The sequence below is a fragment of the Peromyscus californicus genome, unplaced genomic scaffold, assembly GCF_007827085.1.
Source record: "Peromyscus californicus insignis strain IS unplaced genomic scaffold, ASM782708v3 Scaffold_17__1_contigs__length_78620276, whole genome shotgun sequence".
Lineage (NCBI taxonomy): Eukaryota > Metazoa > Chordata > Mammalia > Rodentia > Cricetidae > Peromyscus > Peromyscus californicus.
Window position 1 is genome coordinate 35,664,875 of NW_026294469.1, and position 17,560 is coordinate 35,682,434.

Sequence of the window (17,560 nt, forward strand, 5' to 3'; positions counted from 1 at the left end):
AGAGATTGGCTTGCAAGTAGGTCTCCTGGCTCCCAGTGGGCACTTTCTCATTATTTGACATGACTCACCCTTAGCCACATGCTCAGTCTGTACTTGTTTGCACTGTTTCCGTCTCAAATGGGCTGAAGTTCTACGAGGGAAAGGTACAGGTTCGGGTGGGCCTCCCTGGCTTGTTATGTACATTAGGCCCTAAAAGTGAAGCTGGTAAAAATACAGTCTCTGCACATACAACATACACACATCACACCACACACACACCACAACCACACAGACACACTCACCACACCACACACACACACACACACACACACACACACACACACACTCACACACACACACACCACACACACCACACCACACACACACACACATACACACACACACATACACACATCACACCACACACACACACACACACACACACACACACACACACACACACTCACAGTCCGACCACCCCTAGATAAGCCTCCCCAAGTCAAACACTGTGTGTGAGGGACATTTCTAAAGGCTAACCTAAGAGGTTATTGATTTTTAAAAGCAAACAGCTAGTGAATCACATACCATTCACAAGCTCTGCAAATAAAACCCTGGTTACAGATGGCAACTAACAAGGTCAGGGGACAGCTCCACAGAGTCCCCAGCTACCACACTCTCAAAAGGATTGCTAATTTGTGGCGGGAACTGGTTCCAAACTCCAGCAGAAACAAAACCACATGTGGCTGGATTATTTTCAAAAGCCTGACCGTTCTGACATCTGCTTCTGATCTACAACTTGTGTGCATCCACACTGCGCATGTCCCAATCTGGCCATCCACGTTTCTAGGTGGCGGCACCAGGATGCTTTTCGGTAACATTCACGATGGAAGTAGGAAGGAAGGTAGACCTCTCACGGTCGGAGCCATTTTCTTCATGTCTTTTTAGGATTTTTAACTTCGAATTTTGAAAATGTCTATCATACACACCTGTTCACGGTTCAACAAAAGAAATGAGTTAAGAATATTCATGAACTATGAAAACTACAAAAAAAAAGTGCTAGAAACTGACTATCTTGAGTTTACCATCAGAGACTTCTACAATCCTAGGCCTGCAGAAATGTACCTTTCTTGCGCTCTACAGATTTCTTGGAAGCAGACCCACTCAAATGGAAGCATTTCTGAGACACTGCTTTCTCAAGTGAGGATGAATCATTTTGTTTACAGAACAGGAGCCAGCCGGGTGTGTGCTTCGTCTCAGGCAATGAACTGTCCTCGCAACACACTTCGTGTTTCTTTCCACACAGCTTGCTGCCGCTCGTACACAGAATCCTGGAAAATCCTCTCCACTTGCGTAGAAAAGCCTCGGCTTTCTTCTTCTAAGGCATTGATGGTCTGTAGCGCCAAGGGAGTCCTTTCCCGGGGAAGAGGGCTGTTCAGGGGCCGCATGGGTATGACGGAGTTGTACTTGTGCTGCTGGTTCACAGAATTCATCAGGGAAGTGTAGAATTGGAAGTTACACCAGGTGTCTCTTAGAAAGTTTTCAGTCAGTAACAAGATCGTCCAAGCAGACCCATTTACAGCATCATCTAGATTCTGCAAGTGCATTCTGCCACACGGCATCTCGGCGAAAATTATTCCAGGCCTGATACCAAAGTCATTTTGCAGTAGATCCTGGACTCTGAGGGCCTCCTCTGTGTCATGTTCTGCATGCAGTATCACGAATTTGAGGAACACTTCTTCTTCAGCGTCCTCCTCAGGCATCTCTCCCTTTGCCTCAGCTCCCTCCTGCTCTCCTGTTGGCTGTCCTGTTTTATTGCCATGCTCCACAAAACCTTGCAAGGACACATCCTTCAATTTCCCGGTCTCTGACTCATGGCAGTCTTGATCTGTATCCACACTGTGTCTTTTATGCCAAGAAAGGGGGCAGTTATCTAGTTTAGACTTCCCAACACCCATGGCGGACTTGTGGGGCATACAAGAGAGCTTTATTCGAGTCTCAACATTTCTTCTCAATCTAAAAAGGGAATAACAAAGCAGAATATTATGTTTAATCAAAAGATTAAAAAAAACCTTTTGTTTAAACCTTCTCCCCCCCAAAAAAAAAATTAATAAAAAATAAAAAAAAGGACCTAAGAAAGAAATGGCAGCCAATCAAGAAACCAAACTATCAGGCTTTTGTGAGTTTCACAAGGGCTGCCAAAGACAAGAGAAACATTTTGGCAGCAAACACAGATACAAATGACATCCCAAAGATGACTGACAGTTGCTCTCCTGAGTCAGCACCAAGAGATCTGAAACGTCAGCGTTCAGGATTCACTGTGCTCCTGTGGGGGTGGAAGTGATAGAGAAGACATCACCATATACAAAAACCATCTTTTTCCAGGTAGTCTTTGGAATGTTAGAGACCAAACATCCACCCGAATTAAGTTAACATCTCAGTTTGGATCAAAATCTAGGAACTAAGCTCTCCAGCTTTCTCCAGCTTAGCCAACTGAGGATGACGTAATTTCCATTCATTCCTTTGTGATCCGAAATTCTGGAATTAGAAGACTTAGACCAGTTGTGAAAGAAAAGTAATCCACATGAGTGGAATTCAAATAACTTCAGAAGATGTTGGCAATGTTAAGTTCAAGGGAAATTCTTTTATCAAAAGACAATTAGAATAGATGACTACTATTTTCATATATAAGCAATGGGATATATTATTTATTATTTATGATCAAAGACCAGATTCAAAAATAAACTAGGCTTTTGAGCCTATGCTTTTTCCCAGCTTGCACACATTCTTAGGGCTGTCTTTCTCTTTCTTTAATTAACTATCTCTGTTTATACCAGCATATGTGTGTATACAGTCACATCCACAATGACCTAAATAATACAATGACAAGGTCCCACATAATTGAGATTTAGAAGGAGTGGTGTCACCGTTAGGAAAAACACACCGGAATCTCATTCTAATGCACAGATGGGATGAAATTCCTTGCTGCTGCCTTTGGCTAGTGAAGGATGGCCACTGGTTATCATTTGTGGTATTTGTACGTTAAGGCTGGCTCCAAGGTGCTAGTTGACCAGGAAGTAGTCTAAAGTACCACTCTAAAATGTAGCCCACATACATTGCAAATAATAAACCCCAATTGATTTGCCCATTCTTCACTGGCTAGGACTCACTGCTGCCTCTTGTTACTGGTTAGGGTCTCATGAGGTCACTGCTCACCACGTGTGTCTGTGTTTCCTTTACCTTTTAAAAAGAGACCGTGATTCTCTCAGGAGTATACCCAAAGGACACTTCATCCCACCACAGCAACACTTGCTCACCCATGTTTATTGCTGCTCTATTCGTAACAGCCAGAAATCAGAAAGAACCTACATGTCCCTCAAAAGATGAGTAGATAAAGAAAATGTCGTCCATTTATACAATGGAACTCAGCCATTAAAAAATGAAATCATGAAATTTGCAGGCAAATGGATGGAGCTGGAAAAAGTTATCCCAAGTAAGGTAACCCAGACCCAGAAGACAAATACAATAAGTATTCGCGTATATGTAAATATTAGCCATTAAGTCAATGATGACCAAGCTACAATCCACAGAAGTTAGGTATAGAGTAAGTGGGTGCAGACAGATGTCCCTAGGAAAGAGAAATGGATGGATGGATATACGGATGGATGGATGGGGGCTGAAACAGGAGGATCAAAAGAGAAGGGAGAGGAAAGGGGAGGATGAGGGAGGGAATATGGGAGAGACACCTAAAATTAAGGGCCATTTGAGGAATAGTATGGAAACCTAATACAGCAGAGCTTCCTAAAATATATACATAAATGAAGGAGAGCTAAATGAAGTAGCCAAATAATGGGGGAGACAGAGCCCCAACTGGCCATCTATTGTCACCAAATGAAGCTTCAAGTCCCAGGATTGTGTTACATCTAATTGAGTTGTTGGCCAAAGGGGTCCCACGGGAACCCCCAAAACAACCCAGGCTATTGTAGACTATAGGTTGCTCTCCACAAATTGATGGCAAGTCCCCATTGCTAAAGACAACACCTATACAACTCATTGAACATGGAGAAGTAGAGTTGGTGCCTACAAAGAGCCTTCACCCCTATGTTCTAGTGGTGTCTTTGGTACAGCAAGGTACTCTGCAAGCTACCAATGGAGAAACACAGACACCAAGCCAGACACTAATGGTTTGATCTACAGTGCTGTCCTGCCTGTGAGATATGCTAGTGCAAGGGTAGCACAAAGCTTGTGGGAGTAACCAACCAACGTCTGATCTGACTAAAGGTCTACTCCATAAGATGAACCCATATATGCGTGACCATGAACCTGAGATAGCCTGGGGACCTAGAGTAAACCCAAATACCACAGTTTTTAAAATAAATACATAAATAAAAATAAAGCATAGCAATAAATTGACTCCTAATGACATTTTGGAATACTAATAGATTACATCAGTGGTTCTCAACCTTCCTAATGCTGCAACCCTTTAATACAGTTCTTCATGTTTTGATGAACCTCAACCATAAAATTATTTTCATTGCTACTTCATCACTGTAATTTTGCTACTGTTATTATGAATTGTAATGTAAATATCTGATCTGCAGATAGTCTTAGGCAACCCCTTCATAATAAGGTTGTTTGACCCCTCAAGGGGTCACAACCCACAGGTTGAGAACTGATGGGTTAGAGCCTCGTTCAGCCTCCATCAAAGAAGCTTCTTTCTACGGCAGATGGGAACAAATACAGAGACCCACAACCAGACATTTCATTATGCAGAGAGTGAGAGACTTGGGACACTTATCCTTAAATGCGGCATCTCTGTCAAATCCCTCCCCTCAGGGCTCAGGGAAGCCCGTGGAAGAGGAGGCAGGAAGAGGACCTGAAAAGAGTGGAAGTGACAGAGAAGTTGGGGGACAAAAGAAAACAGGGCCCTCTAAATCAATGACCAACACACATGAACTCACAGCGACTGAGGCAGCATGCACGGGGACTACGTGGGTCTGTAGCCAATGGGGTCTCGGGCTGAAAGGAGAAGTGAACACATGGCCGCCTCCCTGACCCAGAAGCCATCTCCCATTAATAGCTACTTGCAAATGAAAATTTAGTTTTTCTCCAAGAGAGTCTCACTGGGGAAACAAACTCCTCTTAATGGTGGGCCGCATGCCCAGTGGTAGATGGCCAGCAGAGAACACACTCAATGGCGTCTTTGGAGGTTCCTTGTCTCATAACGTCATGTCAGGGCTTTTCCCTTTTTTAAAAAAAATTATCTCATTTTAAAATTTTATTTTATTATATATATGCATACACACAACACACAGATACTTAAAATATATATTCTCTTTTTTGTTTTGCCCCACAGGTCCTCTGCATATATATTATGGCTTCCAGTTTAGTGTTTTTATGGGATTCCCGAGTGTGTGAATGAATGAGTCTCTGTGTCTGTGTCTGTTTCTCATTTCTTTTCTTGGGCTCTTTTCCTTCTGTTTGTTTTGCCCTACTCTGATGTGTCAGTTTTTGTTTTATCTTATTTTATTTTATATTATCATCCCTTAGAAGCCTGTTTGTTTTCTAACGAGAGACAGAAAGGGAGTGGATCTGGACGGGAGGGGAGGTGGGGAGGAGCTGGGAGGAGTAGAGGGAGGGGAAACTGTAATCAGGATAAACTATGTGAGAAAACTATCTTCTATCAAAGTAAAAAAGAATGACAGTGATTTGAACACACAGTGACTGAAAAGTGTCCCCCACACTTGTTCCCATCGACCTTGTCTTATTTCCATGGCTTCTTGTGGTGCCCTCCCATCGCCCTTTTGAATACCACGTGTAGTTTTGTATTACTTTTCCAACAAATGTTATCATTCACGCATGTACGAAAGCAGTGGGTAGACACTGCTGTGTATTTCCCCTAATTTCCTCTCCTCCATATTTTCTCTCCGGGTTAGAGAATTTCCTCATTTCCTTCCAACTGCGTAATGCTCCAGCATGTGGCTACGCCATAGTCATTCCCTGTTCTTGGACATGCAGGCTGTTTTTAGTCTATTACTGCCGTGAATGCTTCTGTTATGAAATGACTTCAAAGAAAAGTCATTGCACATTGTAGTGGCTTATCTGTAGAATGGCCCCATCAAATGGGGTTTCTATATCAAAGGTTCATTACATATCCCCCTTTTTTGTGTTTGTGTGTGTGTGTGTGTGTGTGTGTGTGTGTGTGTGTGCACTTTGTTTGTCTGTGCCTTTTTGTGTGCATCTGTGTGTGAAGGCCCAAGATCAACGTTAGGTGTCTTCTTCTCTTGCTTTACCCTTTACTTTTTGAGACAGAGTCTCTCCCTGATCCTGGAGCTCACTGCTTGGCTGGACTGCTGGCCAGTAAGCCCCAGGAATGGTCCTGTCTACCGCAGGCCCTAATAAATGAAAAGGTATAGGAGTAGAAGAGGGGAAAGTGTGGTCAGGATGTCTTGTAGGAGAGGAGGAGGAGAAGAAGAAGAAGAAGAAGAAGAAGAAGAAGAAGAAGAAGAAGAAGAAGAAGAAGAAGAAGAAAAGAATTAGGAAAAACTAGGACAGAAAAGATGAGTTAAAAACTGCTGGTGGACACTGTGTTTAAGTGAGTCTGCTGAGGAATAAGGAGGAGAATAAAAATTAATGAGGACAGGATGGATCCGTGCAGGTATCTGGAAGGAGAGCATGCTGGGTAGAGAGCAGCAAACCCACAGGTCCTGAGGCTATTGAATGTCTGGCATCTGGGAAGCTGTGGGGGGTGGGGATGTGGGTGGAGCATGAACTGCGCTGTGAGCTGAGCTGGAGGAGCTAGCCCGAGAAGGCCGAGAGGCAGCCTGATCTACCTGATTTCACAGGATCACTCCGTGCTTGCACTAGAACAGAAAGAAGAGAGTAAATGCAGACGCAAGATCACTTGTGAGAGTCTGTCCTAGAAACCTAGCAGAAGATAATGGTGGCGTGACACAGAGTGGCCGCAGAGCAAGTGGCTGGATCGGGGACACGTTTTTGAAAACAGAACCGAACGGAACTGGTATCCAGCAGGCACTGGATACTCTGGAGCTGGGAAAGAGGTTAACCCTGGAGATGCATAGTTGGCATTTATTTTCATACATACTGTGTTTAAAACCTAAGACCATGTGAGATCATTAAAGGAAAGAGTATAGACAGGAAAAGGAAGTGCCCCAGGGCTGAGCCCCTAGGCACTCCAACATTATGGAGGTCAGGAACAGAAAAAGCCAGCAGAGGAGTCGGAGTGGTGGGGTGTGGAGGGAAGCAGGAGATTGTGCTGCCCCCCCCCCCATGCCAAGGGAACAAGTTCAAGGGAGTGTTTAACTGCCTTCCAATGCTTATGATTGGCCACGGGGGATGAGCACCAAGAAACACGGAGAACAGAGAGAAGTAGGAACATGAGATGAGTAGGCTCGGCACAGCGGGGAGGGATGGAAAAGACCACTTAGGGAGAGTTCAAAAAGAAGACAGAAAAAAGCAATATAGAAAACCCGTGTGTGTGCGCGTGTGTGTGCAGGATGAAGGACAACCTGAAATATCATTCCTCAGGGGTATGTACCTCATTTTTGAGGCAGGGACTTGAAGCTCACCACTTAGGGAAGGCAGGCTGGCCAGCCAGCTCCAGAGATCTGAGTTTGCTGGGATCAGAATGAACACCTCCACCCCCAGCTTTTTTATTTTTTTTTAACATGGGTTCTGAGGATCAAAACCAGGTCCTCTTGCAAGCACTTGACTGAGTTATCTTCCCAGCCCTGGAAAGCCCATTTTGAAAAGTTTTGTCACAAAGGAAAAAGGTAGAAAGATGAAGTAAGATTGATGGAGGGGAAGGATCATTTATAAAGATGTCTGTCCGTAGCAAAGAACACGAATTGACGAGAAAATTTATTCATGCATGAAGTAAGGGGAGGACAGTGCTGGGCAAACGAGAGGGAGTAGTTGACCTTCGCTAGATAAATGGGTAGATTAATGGTATGGATAGAGGCATGTGTGTGTGCGTGCGTGTGTGCGTGGGGGGGGGGGTACAGGGAAGATTGGTGGATATCTGTCTCTTCCTCAGTATTCCCACTAAGATAGGAATGGGGACATTTCTGGAAACTGCCTCAGATCTCATTTTGAAATGTAACAGGCGGTGTCTGTTGGGGAGAAATGTCTGCATGGTATTACTCCCGTGCAGCCCCAGAGCTGATGAGCCTCAGGCTTACTCTTCTTCCCAGAAGACGTCTGTATAAGGAAGGAGAGCAGGTTTCTGCAGAAATGTCCCAGGAGGTCCCTCTGAGGTGTTGCAGCTGCAAGCCATGCCCATGACTAAAGATGCAAACATCAGTGTACACCTCCCCCGCTTCTTGCTAAGTTTTGTCTCCCCATTCAGCTCTTTGTGACAGTTAACTTCATGGGTTCTCTCCCTAGGCTTTGGTAGCCAGGGGGTTGGCCAATGCCAGCCTGTGAAGTTGATTAACATTTAAATCAGTAAACCTGAAGTGAATGGCATTAGCCTTCATAATGTAGATGAGCCACATCCCACCAGCTGGATGTCCAGAGGAAGGATTCTGCCAGTAGAAGGCAACACAGCCTTTAGACTCAAGAATGTATCAACTTTTTGTTGTTGCTATTGGTGTTTGTTATTATTGTTGTTTTTCCAGACTCGAGATTGAACCTAGTCTAACACTTGCTGGGGGGTACTTTACCACAATACATTCCCGACCCCAGGATTGCACTCTCTCATTTCTCAGTCTGGTTTGCCCTACTTAGCCCTCTCCGACCTGCAAGCCAATCTTTAAAATGTATCCTTCTCCTGGCCTCCGGTTATCTCACATTGGTCCTGTTGTTCCAGAAGGAATTCTAATACAGTCTTCCTTGGGAGGCTGGAGATGTAGCTCAGCTGATAGAATGCTCACTTAAGATTTTCCTGTCATTAAGGTAAAAGTTAATGTTCATCTTTTAAAAACATTTTGACCACCTGGTTAGAGGGGATCTCAAATGTTATGAGTAAAATAATAACCAATAATAATCTGATAAAAAACATATAAACATTAAACTTTCAGTCTGTGTGTTTATCAGGGGAAAATATTATATATTCAAAGAAGTACCTTTTGAAATTTAACACATTTAAAATCCTAGTGTGTCGGTGATTCTTGGAGAACCGTTTTTTCTTTCATATCTGAACAGCACCACCTTGTGGCAGAAATATGTAAAGTCAATGGCTTCTTGTCCAACTAATGTTTTGCTATTAATAAATAAATGCTTTATTGTTATTTACAGGTTTTGTTGGAAAGTTATTGTATACCAAAACTTGCTGGGTTTGAAGGATGTGAAGCTAGGATGGACAGACAGACAATTAGGCCCCACTGCACTCTTGCTTTGTGCGGAGTACCAGGAGATAGGAATGCACTCACGAGGGCCACCCACAGCAGGGACCAGAGGCCCGACTACGTCGGGGTGGTTTTGCATTAGACATTTCTAGGGTTCAAGTCCACACATGTGGGATACAGGGGGAGGAGAGAGGTAAGAGAGAAAGGTGGGGGAAATTAAGAGCAGAAGAGACTTAAAAGTATTATGTTCAGCCGGGTGGTGGTGTCGCACGCCTTTAATCCCAGCACTCGGGAGGCAGAGGTAGGCGGATCTCTGTGAGTTCAAGGCCAGCCTGGTCTACAGAGTGAGTTCCTCTGTGAGTTCAAGGCCAGCCTGATCTACAGAGTGAGTTCTAGGACAGTCTCCAAAACTACACAGAGAAACCCTGTCTTGGAAAACCAACCAACTAACCAACCAACCAACCAACCAATCAAGTATTATGTTCAGGGGTCTGGAGAGATGGTTCAGTAATTAAGCACTCATACTGGGCTTGCTGAGAAGTCAGGTTCTGTTGTGGAATAGTTAACTATGTAAAGATGTGTTACATTTGTTCATGCTGTGGAATATTACCTTAACGGTGTAAAGGTGTGTTGCATTTGTTTAACTATGTAAAGATGTGTTGTATTTGTTCATGCTGTGGAATATTACCTTAACTATGTAAAGGTGTGTTACATTTGTTTATGATGCATTTGTTTAACTGTGTAAAGATGTGCTGCATTTGTTTCACCTTGCCTGCCTAAGGCACCTGATTGGTCTAATAAAGTGGCTGAATGGCCACTAGGTAGGTAGAGAAAGGATAGGCAGGCAAAGAGAATAAATAGGAGGGGAAATCTAGGCTCAAGAAAAAGAAAGGAGAGAAGAATGAAGAGAAGAAGGGAAGACGCCTAGGGCCAGGCAGCCGTCAGCCAGCAGACACAGAGTGGGACACAGAGAAAGAAAGGTAAAAAGCCCCAAAGCAAAAGGTAGATAAAGAGAAACAGGTTAATTTAAGTTAAAAGAGCTGGCCAGAAACAAGCCTAAGCTAGGTGCAGCATTCAAAACTAATAAGTCTCTGTGTCATGATTTGGGAGCTGGTTGGTGGCCCAAAAGAAAAAGCCTGGTACACGGTTCAGTTCCCAGCATCTTTGTTGGGTGCTCACAACTGCCTATAACTCCAGCTCCAAAGGATCCAATTCTCTCTTCTGGCTTCTATGAGCTCCGTATTCAAGTGTGAATATCCATACATAGAAACTGTAGTCCAAGGTGAACAGGCCACGTCCCAAACCATCAGCAGAGCATCCCTGTGGTCCTGGCTTTTGGAGGCATGAAAGATGTGAAATTGAGGGATCATGGAGTCCTGACCCACAGTTTCAGAGAGCAGCTGAGGACAGGCAGTAAGTGGCAGGATTAGAGCCCTTGCCCGGAAGTGTTGAGAGACCACTGTGTGAAACTGTGAAGATGAGATCCAGGTTTCAGCGGAGAGCCCAGGATGTTGGTGATGGCAGAACTGTGGGATGTCTGCCATGGAAACCTGTGGGTATGCAGTGGAGGGCGCTCAAGAGCAAGGCCACCGTGTGCCGCAGGTGGCAAAGCAGGAAGAATTAGGCTACCCAAGACTTTTAGAGCCTGGCCAATTGAATTGTGACAGTACTGCCACCATCTCTATACGGGACACTGGCTGCAGGATTTGGTGTTTGCCCTGCTGGATTTTGGTTTGATTTCTGTCTGACTATTCCTTGCTATGCTCAGATTCTTCTCTTTTGGAATAAGAATGCTAACTCTGGGAGTGGGACTGGAGAGATGGCTCAGAGGTTATGAGCATACTGCTATAGCAATGAAAGTATGTTATAGCATACTGTTCTTGATAGAGGACCTAGGTTCAGTTCCCAGCACACAAGTCATGTGGCTCACAACCTCCCATAATTCCAGCTCCAGGGGCTCTGACACGTTTGACCTCCAAGAGCACCTGTAGTCATGAGTACACACTCGCACATACATGTAATTAAAAACAAAATCAATCTTAAAAAATGTTTACTTGGTGCCATTGTATGTTAGAAGTAGGAGATTTGTTTTTAAAATTTGATCTGAACTCACAATTAAGAGAATTTTGACTTTTGAAGTATAGGAACTGCTAATGACTCTGAGCTCTTTTGACATTGGACTGAATTTATTGTCCATTAACAATTATGAGCCTACGGGGACAAAGAGTGAGAGGTTACGGCTTAAAAATGATGTGTTTGCATGTGACGTGGACAAAGGTGACATCACGATGGTTAGTGTTAACTGCCATCTAGGTTCTAGAGTCACTCAGAAGCCAAGCATCCCAGCATCTCCATCAGGAATTACCTAGTTGAGTCTCTGGCCATGCCTGTGAAGGACAGTTTGATTAGGTCACTGTGGTGGGAAGCCCTGCGTATTATAGTTATCGCCATTCCCTGAATTGGGATCCTGGACTGTATAAAAAGGAGACAGTAAACTGAGTATGTATCCATCACTTTCTGCTTCCTGGTTGTGACGTGATGTAACAAGCTATTTCAAGCTCCCACCGCTTTGATTTTCCAGTGCTGGGGAGGAAGAGACCTGAGGTCTTCTGGGGCTTGCTAGCCAGCCAAGCTGAACTGGCTTGCTCCAAATCCCAGTGTGAGAGACCCTGCCTCAAAAATCCAGGTGGGTGGCCATCCTAAGGGACAATCCCATAGGTTGATTTCTGGCTTTCACAATACATGTGAATATATGTGCATGTACAACCATACTCACATGCTCCCACATGTACACATACATACACATGTATACACAGAAACAGGAGCATTGCTTTGGTATTGAGAAAGCACCCCAAGGACTGGAGAGATGGCTCAGAGGTTAAGAGGACTGGCTGCTCTTCCAGAGGTGCTGAGTTCAATTCTCAGCAACCACATGGTGGCTCACAACCATCTATAGTGAGATCTGGTGCCCTCTTCTGGCATGCAGGCAGAACACTCTATACATAATAAATAAATCTTGAAAGGAAGGAAGGAAGGGAAAGGGAAAAAGGAAAAAAGGGAAAAGGAAAGGAAGTTGAGCTGAGCATAGCCTTCATCTCTCCTGGCTTCCTGACTATAGGCAAAATGTGACCAACTGCCTCAGGATCTTGACACTATACCTCCCCTGAAGTCCTCTGAATTGGAACACATCTTCCCTTAAGTTGACTTTTGTCAGGTGTTTGGTAAGGTAACTACTACTACAGGGGCAAACACCTGAAAGGCCACACGTCAGTCATGGGGGAACAGCTATACCCCCAGCAACTTGGGCGGAAGACCACAGGCTCAAGGCTGCCTGGGCAGCAGAGTGAGTTCATGACCAAACTCGAGCAACTAACGAAGACCCTATCTCAAAAATTAAAAAGGGCTAGCGGGGCAACTAAGTGACAGAGTGCTTGTCTATCATGTGAAAAGCTTGGGGTTCAGTCTCTAGTACTGAAGAAACAACAACAAAAAAAGACCCCTACTCTGGCGAATAGCAGTGTAAAGTGTTATCTGTTCCCATGGCAGAATCCTATCAAACCATTAACCATGTTTATGAATATTATGAATAAATGAAGTGACAGGATGAAATCCTTCTGTAATGATTAGTTGATATAAAATAGTATATATAGGATGACCCCAGCTTTTTAATGCAAAATACAGATAAAATAGACAGGAAAAAACTATGCCAAAAAGTTAATAATGGTTATCTGTGGATGTTAGGTATACATACAAGGACATGGAACTATTCTTTGTTCATATATGTTTATATATATATGTATATATATATACACACATATATATGAAGAAAACATAAATATTCCTCAGATACATAAACACACATAAGTATGTGTATTTTATAAGGATTATGTATATGAAGAAAGGGGGCTTAATATATGAAAACATTTTCTACATGTTCTTCTAAGATGCAGGTCACGTTAACTCGATGCACATATAGCATGGGTTGAGCCACCGTCGCATCTAACTCTATTTCATCTTCTCTTTACATATATGCAGATTTCACAATGGCATGGATTTGCTAACTCCACAACAAAGCCAGCTCCCAGAGCTTCTTCAGTCCCCTCCACAACTATAAATACTGCTTGGTCACCTGACTCTAAACATCGCCATAGCACATAGAGGAAGCCCTCGAGAGAGCAAATGCTTAATTACTTTAAAAACTGCCTCTGTCAGAGCACAAAAAGCAGAAACGAAAAACTGATTTTCATCTGGGTATCTACTTTTTTATCTTGGGGATCCTGTCTTTTAGCCTTCCTCCTCACCCTCTGCCAAGTTATTGCCCGTTCTTTTTCGTAAATATATTCAAAGGTCTAAGGTTATACACAAGTGCTACTATATCCATCCAGCTCATTTCTTGCATTTTCTATAGTTAGAAGACAAAATGAGAGCTTGTATAAAAAACGAATCTCTAAACAAGGAAGATGATTTGTTTTTAAAAATAGAATTGATTTCAGCCGGGCGGTGGTGGCACACGCCTTTAATCCCAGCACTCGGGAGGCTGAGGCAGGTGGATCTCTGTGAGTTCGAGGCCAGCCTGGTCTACAGAGTGAGTTTCAGGAAAGGCGCAAAGCTACACAGGGAAACGCTGTCTCAAAAAAAACCAAAAAAAAAAAAAATAGAATTGATTTCAAGGAAAGGTAGTGTCCAAATGACACTCAAAAGAAAAATGGCTGTACCGTTTTAACATTAGCAGCAATGATGGATGTTTTAAGATATCACAGTTTCACAGGATACAGCAGTCTGTGCTGACTCACGGTCGCTTTTCGTCAGTTTCAGTTTCATGGGCTTAACCACAATCCAAAAATATTACATGGAAAAATTACAGAAATATGTAATTCTTATTTTTAATTTCTTGCTATTCTGAGCAGTGTCCCACCTGGACCGGAGTCATCCTTCTGTCTGGTATATCCATGCTGTCACTATGTAGAACATCCACACTGTATATGCTTCTTCCTGGCAGTCACTATGTAGAACATCCACACTGTATATGCTTCTTCCTGGCAGTCACTATGTAGAACTGTCACTGTAGCAGACAGGGGAGGCTGAAGAGATCAGGGAGTGAGGGGCTAGATCCCAGGCCTTTAACACCACTGTGAAAGTTGTTTTATTTGTTTTGCTTTTTAATCGTTCTGATGAGAAGCTACTAGAGAGTTTTGAAGAGAGTAAAAATTTTGACATATCTTAAAAAAATTTTTGGGCTGGATGGCTCAGAGGTTAAGAGCACTGGCTGCTCTTCCAGAGGTGCTGAGTTCAATTCCCAGCAACCACATGATGGCTCACAACCATCTGTAGTGAGATCTGGTGCCCTCTTCTGTCCTGCAGGCATATATGCAGACAGAGCACATGTAAACATAATTAAAAGATACTGTATACATAATAAATCAATTAATTTTTAGAAAAATTTTTTTCCACTGCTCTTTGGAGAATGGTTCTAGAGAAGCCACAGCAGAAACATCTCCTATGGCTTAGCTTAAGAGGGAGAAGGCACCGGGCGGTGGTGGCGCACGCCTTTAATCCCAGCACTCGGGAGGCAGAGCCAGGCGGATCTCTGTGAGTTCGAGGCCAGCCTGGGCTACCAAGTGAGTTCCAGGAGAGGCGCAAAGCTACACAGAGAAACCCTGTCTCGAAAAACCAAAAAAAAAAAAAAAAAAAAAAAAGAGGGAGAAGGCAGTGAGGTACAGTCCACAGAGTTTGTTGGATGCTTACGTGTGGGGTCTCAGATGAAAAGAAGTCAAACCTGGTGTGGTCATGCATACCCCCAGTCACAGCACTCAGGAGACAGAGGCAGATGAATCTCTGTGAGTTTGAGGCCAGCCTGGTCTACACAGTGAGTTCTAAGACAGCCCCAGCCTACAGAGCAAGACCCTGTCTCAAACAGCAGCAACAACAAAACCCAACCAACTAAAAGCAAGTCCTAGGGCTGGAGCCATAGCTCATAAGTGGAGCGCTTGCCAGTGATACACAGGCTCAATCCCCAATGCGGGCAGAAAATAACCATTCCTGGATTGTTACCTGCATGAACGGCAGCAGTTTTTACTGAGCTATGGAAGGTTACTCAAAGAAAGCAGAGGAGAAGACAGAGCGCATTGTGTGCGACATCAATAGTTCTGTTTGCATATACTAAATGACAACACCTATCAGATTGCTAGTTGGACACATCAATAAAGAGCTGGATGTATGCTTGTGAACCTAAAAGGAAGCAAAGCTAGAGATTATAATTTGGAAGGCATCATCTTATAGATGTTACTTATAGCCAGGGACTAATGACTCCAGGTAGAAATCATCATGGGAGCATGTATCTCTAGAAAAAGAAGATGGCCAAGACCTGGACCCTGTGGCACTCTAACATTCAGTGATTGAGAAGCCTCAGTGACCAGTGGGGTGGGGACACAGGAGAATTCAATAAGCTGCAGGTCAAATGAAGAAAGAATGGCTACTAAGACGGAGTACATCTGTGACAATGGCTACTGACTGGTCAGGGAAGATGAGAAGTGAGAAGTGTGCAGACACCAGATTTCACAAGACCGACCCTGATGTCACCCAGAGCCAGCAAGGGGAAAAATAGGAGAAGTAAGAACAGAGGCCCAGAGGCCAGCCTTTCCAAGAGGCTGTTTAATAAAGGGGACGTTTCGCTTGGGGGGCATTATTTAAAGGTGGTATTTAACATTACAATTTAACACGTTTGTTAAATTGATGACTAAAAATAAAAAAGTCCACCAAATGAGGAGCAAACGAGATGTGATTGTACAATAGAAACGTGGCTTGTACGTCAAGTCCCATACAGTAACACTGACTTTGACTCAAATATAACTCATTATTCAATACGTGCTCATCTATTCTCTGATATAAATGAAATGCAATGGAGTTAACTTCAATTATGTCCATCACACTACTAAAACGTTAGGTGAGTAAGGTAATATTTTAAAATACTTTTAAAAAGTTTACTGCTCTAGAAAACCTGAGTGGTTCTAACTCATGCAATACTGAAACCAGCTCACAGTTGCCAGCCCAAATGACTTCCATTCAAATTAGCCCCCACAAAACTTTCTGCATTGGCTCTGTGTGGCTGGCTAAAGCTGGCGCAGAGCTCTTAAAAGTCACTTAAGACGCTGGGCTATTTGCTCATGGTTCTGCGTGTCTTTCAAAATCATGTTCCCAGCACCCCAGAGGGATAGGATTGGAATTTTATGCCAGCCTGGACTACATAGGGATGGAGGCTAGTAGCCTCGACGACAAGTCTTTAAATAAGTTTCCTAGTCAAAACGAAACACATGACTGGCAAAGAGGTGCGCAGGGTTTTCCCTTCAGAAAGAGGCAGCCCTCGGATGGAGGCACCAGGCCTGCCCCGAAGACACTGAGGACCGACCTGGGCTGCACACTACTCCCCAGCCCGCCCGGCTCGCTACTCCCCAGCACTCGCAACTTGCCTGGGAAGGTGTGTGTGCTGCGCGGTCACGTGGCTTTTAGTCTTCCTCTCCCACTGAGCAAGACCTTGTAGACAGGTGACTGGCTGCAGAGGTCTGAAAGTTAGGACGTGACTGCCAGAGATCTTGTCCCGAAGCCACTGCGACTCGGCACGCCACGCCCACTGAGCCTGCAGCGTGGAAGATCTGGGCTGGCCAGCCACGGAGTCCTCAGGGCGGTGGACTTCGACTTTGGACGTTGTACTTTGTGGGGGCCGCGACGACCGAGTGGAGGGTGGGGTGCACTGTCCCCAGGAGGAAGCAGATGGCCAAGGGCGGAGGAGGGGAAATGCCGTGGGGGAACTGCCACCCAGGCAAATGCCAGCTTGGCTCCCTGGTTTCTGTTTTCTTCCTTTTACATTTGTTTTCTTCCTTTTAAATTAAGTCCCAAATTCCAGGCTAGGAGAAGCCCGGAAAGGAGTTTGGCTTCTGTCTGTTCCTTACAGTCCAAGTAACGCCCAAGACCAACAAAAAACAACCAAACTAGCCAACAACAAAAATCAAGCCAAGCTACAAACCTTTCAGAGTCCCCAAACTTGATTTTTTTTTTTTTTTTTTTTTTTTTTTTTTTTTTTTTTTTTTTGGTTTTTCGAGACAGGGTTTCTCTGTGTAGCTTTGCGCCTTTTCCTGGATCTCGCTCTGTAGACCAGGCTGGCCTCGAACTCACAGAGATCCACCTGCTTCTGCCTCCCGAGTGCTGGGATTAAAGGCGTGCGCCACCACCGCCCGGCTCCAAACTTGATTTTTAACTCAGGCTCCGATGCTGGTCATACC

The 17,560-nt window shown here is 44.2% G+C and overlaps 1 protein-coding gene across 1 annotated transcript; it reads right to left on the reverse strand.

Annotated features, from left to right (window-relative positions):
• Positions 1–389: 389 nt before the first annotated feature.
• Ticam2 (TIR domain containing adaptor molecule 2) lies at positions 390–17,031 on the reverse strand. Its single transcript, XM_052742143.1, has 2 exons — positions 16,751–17,031; positions 390–1,992 (listed from the first exon to the last, which is right to left on the reverse strand). Exon 2 carries the CDS (start codon positions 1,950–1,952, stop codon positions 1,233–1,235), a length of 720 nt encoding a protein of 239 aa, XP_052598103.1. The 5' UTR covers positions 1,953–1,992; positions 16,751–17,031; the 3' UTR covers positions 390–1,232.
• Between the last annotated feature and the right edge of the window lie 529 nt (positions 17,032–17,560).